The sequence below is a fragment of the Chelonia mydas genome, chromosome 9 (genome assembly GCF_015237465.2).
Source record: "Chelonia mydas isolate rCheMyd1 chromosome 9, rCheMyd1.pri.v2, whole genome shotgun sequence".
Classification (NCBI taxonomy): domain Eukaryota; kingdom Metazoa; phylum Chordata; order Testudines; family Cheloniidae; genus Chelonia; species Chelonia mydas.
The window spans coordinates 37,488,853-37,501,004 of record NC_057855.1 but is presented as its reverse complement, the minus strand read 5'-3'; the positions used below and the strand labels follow the sequence as shown (position 1 = coordinate 37,501,004).

At 41.9% G+C, this 12,152-nt stretch overlaps 1 protein-coding gene across 3 annotated transcripts in view; it reads right to left on the bottom strand.

The window, feature by feature from the left end:
• The window catches only part of EPHA4 (EPH receptor A4), a 125,303-nt gene extending 113,576 nt beyond the window's left edge, over nt 1-11,727 (bottom strand). For 2 of the 3 annotated variants that reach the window (XM_037908802.2, XM_043522580.1), the window contains exons 1-3: nt 11,572-11,726; nt 8,992-9,059; nt 3,627-4,290 (exon numbers count right to left, since the gene is read on the bottom strand). In XM_037908802.2, the coding sequence (XP_037764730.1) occupies nt 3,627-4,290; nt 8,992-9,059; nt 11,572-11,662 (823 nt within the window). In that variant the 5' untranslated portion in view covers nt 11,663-11,726. Of the gene's footprint in view, nt 1-3,626; nt 4,291-8,991; nt 9,060-11,571 lie in introns of all 3 variants that reach the window. The other variant, XM_043522581.1, reaches the window with a different exon arrangement.
• Nucleotides 11,728-12,152: the final 425 nt, after the last annotated feature.

Here is a 12,152-nt window from a genome sequence, read left to right as displayed (position 1 = left end):
CACAAAGCACTTAGCTCTCATAACCTTTACACAAATCATAGCAAAAAAGCTCACATATTTACACTAAATGTCAGGTCTAAACTGAGACTTGTAATTTCACAGCATCAGAACCATCCCAGATGGTTTCAATCTATTATATTTATAATCTGTCTATTTTTTTTCCTTTTACTCCCCTCCCAAAATATATGGACAGCCATTTGATTGTGATAAGAAAATTACATAACTACATCTAAATCACACTATACTCATGTGTAACAAAATAATTTATATCACAATGAGATATTCAAAAGAAACACTATGGCTTGACTTTCCCCAAAAGCAGTAATTACCTTAGCCTTGAGATAAGTCATAAAATAAGATAATTTCATGTTTCATTAATAATATTCTTCATGACGTTTTTTCTTTCCTAAAACCTTGATCATTAAAGAACAAATCGGAGGCGGGGGGTGGCAGGGAAAAAAAGAGAACAAAAATCAATGTTAAAATTACCTTCTTTCTACTGGGTGTTAAAGCTGAAACTTCTACCATGAGAGGAGAATGACCGCTCAGCTAACCAGCTTTGATTGTGTGCATCAGTGTCAAATATTCCAGTGTTCCACTGTATCATATCTGGGAACCTTCCTTAGCTGAATAAAGTTTAAGATGTTATTTTTTCCCCTTCCTTGATTTTTGACAGATGACAAGGTCTCAGCAGAACAATTATCCTCAGGAGAGCTTGTCAGAAATTTTTCAACAAAAGAGGGGCAATTTTTTAGCAATACTTGTCCCCCCCAAAAAAAACCTCCTGTTTTTTTTGATCTGTTCTAATTCTCAGCATCAACTATTCAACAGGTTCAAACTGCTGTTAACTGCAGACATACATTCTCCTTGAAAGAAGAGTTGCTTAACACTATGTGGTTGTCTCCCACCAAAGACTGAACAAAATCAGCTCAGAAAATGTTATTCAAGATCAGGAGCTGGAATGAACTTGCATCTGCTTTTGGGGCAATCCAACCATCACCTTATAAACTCTGACATGTCTCCTCATTCTTGGTCTCCATTAGCATATACTGCTGGAGATGAGAATGGCAAGAGGAAGTGTAGTTCTGTCCCCAAGGCTTCTGAAGTCTCCAGCAGATGACCAGCGTTAGATCTCACAACAACAGGGGCACCCCCCCACACACACCCTGCACCCACCCTGACTATTCTTGCCCACCAAGCCTTTGTCAAACTTTTAAGATCTTAATCAATCAACTCTGACCTCGGGATCACAGGAGGAAGATGGATGAGGAAATGGGTGACCTCTGACATATTCTTGTATTTGTCCTGCCACAGTCAACCCATTGAAAAACAATTGGGGTGGAACCTGCTTGCAAGGTTCCAGTCATAGGCTGGTGTCTTTTTATAGGCTTTTGCAGACTTAAGATCTTTCGTCCTGCCTCACCATCCCCTCAAAATCCATGGGAAGCATTCCCCTCTCTCAACCCTTCCCCCAGAAAAACCTATGAGAGAAGCAAATTTGCTGATCTGTAAAATTAACTGGACTATGGAAATGGGAAAACTTCTCCAGCAATGTCAAAAGCCTAGTTGGCCTTAACCTCGGTAGAAATCAACAGAGAGTGAATTGTGAACTTTACTGTAAACTTCATGAATCAGAGGAGTTCCCTGGTACATTACTCTGACTTTGGGATTGGTAATGCCAAAAGGGAAACCACAAATAACCAGTGATGAAATGGTTTTAACTATTTAAAATTACTTGATGGCTTGCATCCTCTGAAAATAATTCAACAGGCTAGTTTTATGCAAGAGTTTCTTTCTCCTTTTATACATGACCCCATCAGATTTCTCTTTAACTAAGGAAATGGAGAATCAGGTTTTGTGGGTCCAACTTTCATGGGCCCAGTGGAGAGTTTATAGAGAATCTGGCTGAAGACATTAACTCCCAATATCTATTTGTCATGCAATTACCTCGTGTTTGAGCGAACAGCTAAAAAAAAAAAAGTGTTAGATCTGCATCAGTCATTGTGACCCAATACTGACCCAATCGCCCTTGAAGAGAACTCAGGATAATCTCCATGCAATAAACCAAGATCCCTTTTTCATTCACCTCCTCCTCCCACAAATTGGGTTGTAAAAATGTCAAGGAGCCTTGACTACAAGTTATTGGGCCATTTCAAAATAATAAAATCTCTCCAGCCACTGATGCTCTCCTATAGTCCCCAGTCACCACATCAGCCACATTTGTATGTTTACTGACATGCAAAGATTTCCAAGCTTCTATTTCACAACATTCCATAAAACAGAGTAATTTACTGTAAACAGAGTGCCCTGCCACTGTGCTGTTAATTTTTCAATTCTCACTGCAGCCCACTGTAATTTTGTGGCCGATAAGATATGCTTATATTTTTTCTCCAAATGAAAATGCTAGAACGAAGGCAGAGGCTTGTGCTTAGCACTGCTTTCCTGCCAACTGTTAATTTCAATGCATAACAATGAACTTCACATTGACTGTAAATTATCATCTAAAAGAATTTCAGTAGGGCATTTAAGAAAAAAATAGCTCTTTTCTTATACTTGTCTAGCAGAAAAACTATCGGTTGTTTGTTTTATTACCTCACTCTCAATTTCTTAGTCACAACAAGATATTAAACTTATCCTAGGAAACAAGCACAAGCAGCAAAACAGAAGAGTGTCCATTATGATCAAAACTACATTTCCAAACATCTTAAAGAACAATACAAGGCCTAATAATGCAAGGTGCGGAGCACCCTCGATTCAGCACTTTGTAGGATTGGGCTCATTCATCCGTACAAGAAGCCATTAAAGGCTGATCTTTATTTATGCTCACAAGTAAGGGCTTAGAAGATCAGGCTCAAGATTTCTAATAGTTCACTTATAAAATAATAGTAACATCTTAGGGGGAAATGTAAATCTTTTTGGAGATAATCTGCCTTTTATATGAACTTTAATCCCTAATTCTGCAGCGCATAGTATGGGGGGTGGAGGCCTGTAGCATTTCTAAGAGTATCCTAGCACCTCCATTGTAATGACAACAATAGAGCCCCTATAAGAAATGAAAATATTTAACAAAGGCAGCTGTATCAAATATCAAATGGTTATTTAATACAAAAATTTGCAACAAGTGAAACACCAAAGATTTACACTTCCGGGGGAGCTAAAGTCATCAAAATAAAACCCAAGTTTCTCTGACTGATTCTTCTCCCGTTTTAATACCAAAGTTCTCTACTGAGTCCCGAAGGAGAACAGGAATACTTTTCTTTCTTAGAGTTTTCTCTGCTTAACAAACTTTGCTTGTGAAAGAGAGATCTTGTCTCTGTAAATGATGGTGACTCCAGTGCATTACTTTTGCATCCAATTTCAGTGGCTACACCAAGGTAATTCAAATCTAAGTGCTTGTTAGCAAACGTGTTTTGCCTTCTGCTGATTGCAGTAGCATCATTTGTTTTGTCAGGATTATACAATTCTTAGCCTTGCCACCTGGAGCTATTGCACTCTCTCATTGGACACCTCTGTCCCATTGCATCCCACAGGGGCTGCTAATTACTGGCTTTACTCCATCTACTTTCATCTCTCATTCAATTACCCGCACTGAACCCTTATGAAAAGTACAATACAACTGGTCCTACCTTGGCATTCTCCGTTGTGCTCATCATAGCCAGCATTGCACAGACAGTTGCCAATGGGTACCAGCCATTCGCCATCTGCCCCACAGTACATTTTTGGCACATCCTTCTCTTCTGAGTTGTTCACACAGGAGCCCCGAACTTCCACTAGAGAGGATGTATCAGCCCCAGTGATGGTGTCTGGAAACTGAGCCAGGTTGCGTACAGTCAGTGGGCACTTCTTGTAGAAAACACGGACGGACACCAAGGCGATGCAGGCACCTACATCCTGAAAAGCCAGGTAAAACCCCTTCTTGCTCAATGGGCCCACATCACGTATCTCTGTGTTCAGCTTCATGATCCTATCACCGATGTCCACCTGAGTGAAGCTCTCATCAGCAGCAATGGTGTCGATCTTGGCAAACTGGCTCTCACGGATATAACGCTCCTTATCATTGTTTGATTCATAGTAGTAAAGGTTAAAAGTCTCTTTGCAAGTTCCCATGACACCTGGCAGACTGTTGCAGTCTCTCAATGTGAATTTAATTTCAATATATACTCTCTGAGCCCCCTCGCGGGGAATCCAGTCAGTTCGTAACCAGTTGTTCTGACTCGGCTCCATCACATTGCAGACTTGATAGGTGCGGATCGGAGTGTTTTTCTCATCCATAATGCTTACTTCCTCCCACTGTGAAGAATCAAAGCAAAAAGTACATCAGTGTTAACAAAGGTACATCAGCTCTTCACTACAGAATTAATCCTTTTGCTTCCACTGGTAGCATGCAGCTTTCATTTGTTTTCATTTATAGAAAAGTCGTTAAACCAAGTCATATGTATTACACCAAGTACCTAAAAATCAGTCTGTTACGGAGAAAGCAAGTTCAAAATTAGGTTGGTAAAATACCTCAGTGAACATATATTTAAGAACAAAACAAAAACATCACACTGAGCTAGGCCAACAATCCCTAGAGGCCCCCACCCAGATCTGCCCCAGTTTTGCTAATCACTAAGAAAACACATACTTCAAGATAGCCCTTGCACTGGAGAGCGTACAATCTCAAAAGACAGGCAAAGTATTAATTATCCCCATTTTACAGATGTGAAACTGAGGCATGGAGAAAGTAAGTGAATTGCCTAAAGTCACACAGAAGGTCTGTGGCAGACCTGGAACTGAATCCAGATGTCCAGAGTCCCCGTCCAGTGTCTTTATAAGGAAGGATGTTTTTGTGGTCATTTCTCTAGGCTTTCAAAAACCAGCTACAAACAAATTCCCCCATTAAACCATCCTCAATTTGGAATGGCAACAGTACAAATTTATTTACAAATGGATATCTATTATGAGCATTGCTTTACTGGAGACCTGGGGTGAAATTCTGGCCCCAGTGAAGTCAGTAAGACTTTTGCCACTGACTTCAATGGGGGCAGGATTTCACCCTTGGATTGTTAAAGACTGGGAGGGAGGAATGTGGTTTAATTACAGGTTTCAGAGTAGCAGCCGTGTTAGTCTGTATTCGCAAAAAGAAAAGGAGTACTTGTGGCACCTTAGAGACTAACAAATTTATTTGAACATAAGCTTTCGTGAGCTACAGCTCACTTCATCGCATCCGATGAAGTGAGCTGTAGCTCACGAAAGCTTATGCTCAAATAAATTTGTTAGTCTCTAAGGTGCCACAAGTACTCCTTTTCTTTTTGTCAGTTAATTAGCATCACTGACAGAACTTTGCTTCCTGATACCAAAAATAAAAACTCTTATTTACCGCCTTTTATTTTCATACCATCCTGGAGTTAGAAACCTCAGGCAGTTAAATTTACAGTCTAATAAACCCTAATATGTTATAATGCTGTAGGCAGGCTTTAAACTTGCGTTGATGTAGGGATTTTCCTCTCCTGAAGGGAATGGAAAGTAGGGGGAATAAAAAGCAACATAGCTATCGCATTGGAGCAAATTCAATCCCTGAAGTAACTAACTACATTTGTGTCAGAGACGCTATGTGAAGGATGAATTTGGCTCCCATGTGTGTGAACCAATGTTTCAGAAAAAGTGTGATGAACATACCATAAAAGAAAGGAAATGGTGAATCACAGCTTTGAAAAAATGTTAGAGATTATGATAATCACATAATGCAGAAAAGAAAGCCACCACAGTGGCCTTCTTTTGTCTCTTTTTCAGAAAAAGAATCATGGTTCTGCTGAATTAGAAGGGGGGAAAATCCTTTTTTAAACATTTGTATTAGATAAAAGCTACACTCTGGCTGGGATTCCAGGCTGTACAATGAAGCACGTGAAAAATATGCTTGGAAAATTGTTATAATGCAACTTTCCAGGAGCTTCCTAGAAATGTTTTTGAAAACTACTAAAGGTGCTGCTTTGATAAACGGCAACATTCTTAACACCGTGGATCTCAGCACATAATATCCTGCATTCTTTTTATAAGAATTGCTCTTTTGCAAGTGCTCTTTAATTTAAAAGCCTCCAGAGTAGCTGAATCTGCTTATGGATCTATGGCAGTTAGCAGTGGCACCATGAGTTAAAAGTAGTAAAGAGGGTAATATTTTAGTTTCTGCCTAGAGATACTTGTGAATTAAAAAGGAGGGAAGTGGGTGGAAAATCGATACACATCATGTCACACTACATGTTGCAGAAAAGGGAAAAACTGGAAAGTCATCTATCAATGTAAAATGTAACATGGAGTTAGTAACCAGATAGAGTTCTTTAATTTGCAGCTGCCATGAAACTAGTTTTGTGTCTTTATGATCCATCACTTTCCATTCTCTTTATCTTCCGATAGCCTGCACTACCTCCTGAGTGTGTGAGGGGATGGGGTGGGGGGAGATATAAAGAGTTGTCAAAGGGATTTCCTTTAGCATGTTCACACAATAGACGATGTAGTTATAGGATTTGGTCTGAAGCCCACTGAAGTCAATAGAAAGACTACAACCGAATTCAGTTGGATCAGGCCCTCAGTGCAAAACACATGCATGACCTTTTTAAAAAAAATCTGTTTCTTATTTAATTTTTTAAAAATCTGTCGGCTGCTGTAAACAATTAGAGTTCTAAATTTCCAGCCACTTGAGATTATATGCAACACTAAATGTGTCTTCAAAGAAATATCTTTTTGCTTTCCCTCTAAAATGAACTTTTATAATACAATTCATTTTATGGTTTAATGATGCGCAGAAAAGCATTCCAGAAATAGAACCTCTCTTTCAACTGTGAAATTTAAGAGTAATTCATTAATTAAATTTATAATGTAATACTTTAATTCCTCCAGGGTTACTATATAAATTTGATAATGTTTAGTTCTATTCATTGGTCAATACCCTATTTTTACCTCCAATACCTCATATTAACAAATAAAAGGCTTAACATCTAAAGGTCTGTTGTAGATCTACAAAACAGGTTTTTTTAAGTACATACAATAAGCTACACACAGTTAAAAAGAAAACAAACTGGCCTGGAAGGATAGAACTTCAGGGGCTCTTTTCGAAAAAGAAAAAAAGAAAGAGAAAAGGGTGTTCTTTTCTGCTGCTTTGAAATAAATTTGCAGCCTATGAAGTTACAATAAATGCTTTCCAAGCACTCTATTGCACAGACAGACCATCTACTCTTAAATTTTTCACTACCAACTTAAAAACAGAACACACGTAGGTCGGCTTAGTGAAACCAGTCACGTCCACAATAAAACAGTACCCATTTCCTTCTCAAACTTGAGAGGAGTCTTCAAAGATGACTAAGAGGGGGGGAATCAAGTAAGTATTAAAAACATACAGAGCTCCTTTGGTCATCAATTCTGCTACTGACTTATTAAAAGACTCTTAATATATTTTAATCTACACTGTAGGTACCCCTTGGTGAAGCGTAAGAAAGGCTCTGTCTGAATCATTGACCTTTCCAGGGTATAGAATTAACAAGGAAGCCTGACTCTCACTGAGATAAAGCTGTACCTTTCCCCACTGTCAAAAGATGAGGGCAATTGCCTGCAATCAGCAGTGAATGTGTGCTGTCTACACCGCCAGAGGCCTGCCAATCACTTCCCCTCTCTTTAAAAAATGGTCTCAGGGACTGCGCAGTGTTCTACAGTCAAGTTCAGGCAGAACAACAATGGGGGGCAAAACAATCCTCCATTTTCCCATGTTATGGTTAATTCAAAGCTTATGCATAATGCATCACTAAAATAAATGGCCTCAAATTCCTTCCATTTGCTACTGTTTCCTTTCCTTCTTAGTTGGATGGGGAGGGGGCATGGAGGGAACGTTAGTCTACTGTGTGTTTCATTAGGTACTGGAAGAATCCATTTATTTATCTTTAAGCCCCTTTATTTTCACTCATTTTGACTTAGTAATAGCGTGTGTTTGTATTTAAGAAGACTTATTTGTTTAATTTTAAAAAGGATCTGAGTGTATTTTAATTTGATAGGAGCAGGATGTACATTACTAACATTTTTTCTTAAATTGTTTACTTTTACAATTTCCTGTAGAGAAAAAGGTTCTGATACATTTTTTTCAGTCTTAAATGGTCCAATCCTTCAAGGTGCAAAGTGCCCTCAGTTCCTGTATAGTTCTTGATTGGGGGATTTGAGGGATCTCAGCAGCTTCCCACAAGACGTGCTCTGCAGCTTGCCTGATTGGGCTTACTGCAGGTAGCAGCCAGCTTGTGCCTACAAATATTTAGTTAAGTTAGCAGTGAAGGTTTTGCATACAAAGGACTATGCTAAAATCTTCCTAACTCCAACCCCAAAATGTGTGACCCTTCCTTTCAGGATCTGCAACATAACATACTGTTGGTTACTACTCTTTTTATAGGGTCCTCAAAAGAAATTCATATGATTTGCCCACTGTACAAAAGAAAACCCTAAAAAACTCTGAGATTGGGGTTTATTTGTACAGCGATCAAAACTTGCAATATTGTTTTCACTTTGAAATAAATCTATTTAACTACTGTCCCTTCATGCCATAAGAAAGGTCTGTCTTGTGTCTTGTCTATTGATTCCTTTTCCCCCACACCACACACTCAATTTAGAAACAGAACAGCAATTGCTCTGAACAGAGACTGTCCATGGATAGAACAATTACAGGGGTGGATTCCAGTTTGGTCTCCAGATCACATTTCTTGTTGGTATTTCAGTTTTAAATAGGCATCTAAGTCCATGCTTTGACCAATCTCCTAATTCTGAAACCCTTTTTCTGCCCTTTTGGTTTCTAATTCTTCAATGATAAAACTATCCGAAGGGAGTATAGGGTTTCTCCAACAAAGTGTAATTCACTTCACAGGCATGGAAAAAATCTGACCTCTTTACCACAATCAACAATAATCGAGCCATTAGGACTCTGCAGAAACTTACTAATCATTCCCTTTTACCCTTTTGATCAGATAGTAATTCAGAACTTACCCCTCCTTCCAAAGGACTTGCTATCCACCCAAGTTCCCCCTGAACTGATCTGGAATCCAACAGGGTAACTGCAGAAAGACAGAAAAAAAATAGATTAATTTCCAGTTACCAAAGGTCAATATGACAGACAGTATTTACCCGAGCATTTCTATACGTGCAGAGCATGACCATATCCAACTTAGATCAAAACCAAAACTTTTTTTCAGTTAGATGAATATCTACATTAACTTGATCATCTCTCACTTTTAAACCTGGAGCATTTGTGAAAGCGTGTTTAACTTTCTTAACTGTTAAAATTTGTTCCAAGGATGATGATCTAACATTATTAGTACTCAAACCCATCTGTTAGATGGAAAAATTCTGAATTAAAAAACAAAGACAACCAGAAACGACAAAAGACATACTGCAAATGATGAGCTCCCAAATACTCATTTTTGTAAACCTTGTATTTTACATTAGACTACACAAAAGAGTGGAAAAGTACTGTAAAGATTTAGGATGATCACATAATTCCTGACTCTTGAATATGGCTAAGCCACAAGTGACTTTGTGTGGGATTCCCTTCAAACCAAAATAAACACCTTATTTGTTCTGTTTGCTATTCCAGTTTGATATTTACATCACTTATATATAGGTGAATATTTTTTAGAAGGAGGCTACAATAAACTGCTTAAACATTCAGCACATTTCTGACATCACAAGTGTCAGATAACATTGTTCTCATGTTTTGGAGGTTTTTCTGCACTGGCAGGAAAATGGGTTTGCACTTTTTAAAAAAAATGTTTTGAGTTCACCAATCTGTATTTGTAGATAGATGAACACACACATATGCACTTCAGTTCTAAGAATAAAAACGGAGAACCAGGTGATTTTAAGTGTACTGTAGCCCAATCTTGCAATTCCTTGCACTACCCCAGAATCCCATCAAAGGTAGTGTGATTTTGGTATGTGCAAAGAATACAAGATCATTCACCTAATATGGAGTTAGCTATAGACACCGAACCAGACCCAGTGAAATTCCAGCTACTTGGTCTTTTCACTACAGTGATCCTGCAAAACCACAGATTCTGAAGACCACTGTAAATTAAAGCTCCAACTGTAACAATGAAGTGGCAAACCCCATTTGAAAGGAAGGACTCGATTATTAATCTGGCTGTTCATGGCCATCAAGGACAAATGTGGAACCTTTGAGCATTTTTTTAAATAGCTTCAATTAAAAATCATCCTCTCCCAACCTTCCATCTTTCCTTCCAGACAGATGTAGATTTAAGATGCCATTTAGTCCTGTAACTATTTTTAAATGTAGCTATCTCCTTCTCAAAACTCCCCCTCATTCTTCTTTTTGCCCCTGGAGAAAAACCGGCTACATTCATTTGGATTAATGTAAGGTGGATTAGAGAGACAAAGGGAACAATGCAACCCAATTTACCCAAAAAGGGTGGGGGGGGAGAAAGGGGGAGAAAAGGAAACGTGAGGAGAATCAAAAGGAGACACGAAATGAAGGGGAGAGGGGAAGAGGCCAGAGTAACCCACAGCAGCTCTAAGCAGCGGCTTTTCATCTGCAACTCCTTCCATTCTCCTCTCAAGTTTAAACTCTGGGAGCCGCGTTTGTGTCACAGACAGAGCCTCTTTCCAGGTCTTTAATTTTCAAAAAGGCAGGGTGCGTTAGGGGGAATGCGGGCAGGACGATGAAATCCACAGCTAACTAACACAAGGCTTCGTCCTTCAGTCCTCTACTCTGGGGGCCGGTGGCAGCAGAGCTGAGATTCCAGCGGGCACCGGCTGGGAGAGAAGTCTCAGAGCACCTCTGCAGCCAGATGTGCCCAGGTCTGTTGCAAGGAGCGCATGTGTCGGTCCATGCGATTATGCAACACTCTTGCAGCTTCGCCTCCTACCGGCGCCCCCTCCATCCCCGGGGCAGGGAATGCCCCATGTCTCTCTCTCTCAGCACTCATCAATAAGAAATTACCCCAGTTCTCGCTGCGACCCCACCGCCCCAGAAAGGGGGCGCGTGAAGGGCAGGGAAACTGGGTGCGGGGCACAGTTTAGTGTCACTCATTGATTTGCAATCTCGGCCGCTCGGATCCAGAGGGTCCCAGCTACGGGGGGCTGGTCCCTGACACAGGGTGCGTGGGCGCACGGCGAGGGGAGCAGTGTAGGGCGCACGGCGCTGCGAACCCAGGGCCGGCTCACCCACGCGCGTATGCGGAGCCCGTCCACACGCAAGGGGCTGCACAAATGTCAAGTCTGCGGCAGTCCGGCCGCAGGGGCCCCCGCGCCGCAGCAGCCCGCGACGGGCTAAAACTTTCCTCGCCCGGTGCTGGGACAAAAGTCTCCGGAGGAGGCGCCGAGCGAGCCTGCTGGGAACCAAGTCCCGTCCGCAGCCAGCGCACAACCCCCGCAGCAGCGGGGACCTCGCACCCACTAGCTCTCCCCGCGCGGGCGGGTGCCCAGCCCGCGGTGCCCCCGGGTCCCAGCGGCTCGCGCCCCCCCCCTCCCCGCTGATGAACTCTGCTCAAAGCCGCAACTTGCCCCAGGCACAAGTGCCCCCCGCAGCCCTGAGCCCGGCTGCCCGCCTACCTTCATTGGCCGGATACACCCGAGAGCCGGTGACAGCGCCGCAGATCCCCCAGAGGAGCGAGAAGAGGGTGAAATAGACAATCCCAGCCATGGCTCGCCTGTGCCAGCGCCGCTCCAGCCGCTTCTATCCCAGTGGAATAAATGCTTCAATGGGGAGGCCAGCAAGCTGTAGACATTGCCAAGGGGGCGGGGCGGGCGGCTGACGTCTGCCCGTCCATCAATCCTACTCGCCAGTCGGAGTAGCTCATGGCAGCTCAAACCCCACCTTGCCGCCCAAACACGCCCCCCCTCCTCTCTTGGCCCCGCCCCCACCTGCTTCCCTGGCCGGGCTCCTCCGCACGGGGCGATAGGTTCGCGCGGGATCTGTGCCACCCTCCAGGCAGCACTGTCCTACTCACAGTGTGGCTGAAGGCTCTTGTCTGCGGTTTGGCAGATGGGGAGGTGGCTACGATGATGCTAAGCCCCTGCCTCTCCTGAGCTTTAAGCGCTAACAAGCGATCGCCGGACACAAGTAAATTTGCCCTAAAATTAATGGGCTGAGTTTTTGGTGTGTGTGCGGGTGGGTGGCTGGGTTTTTTTTT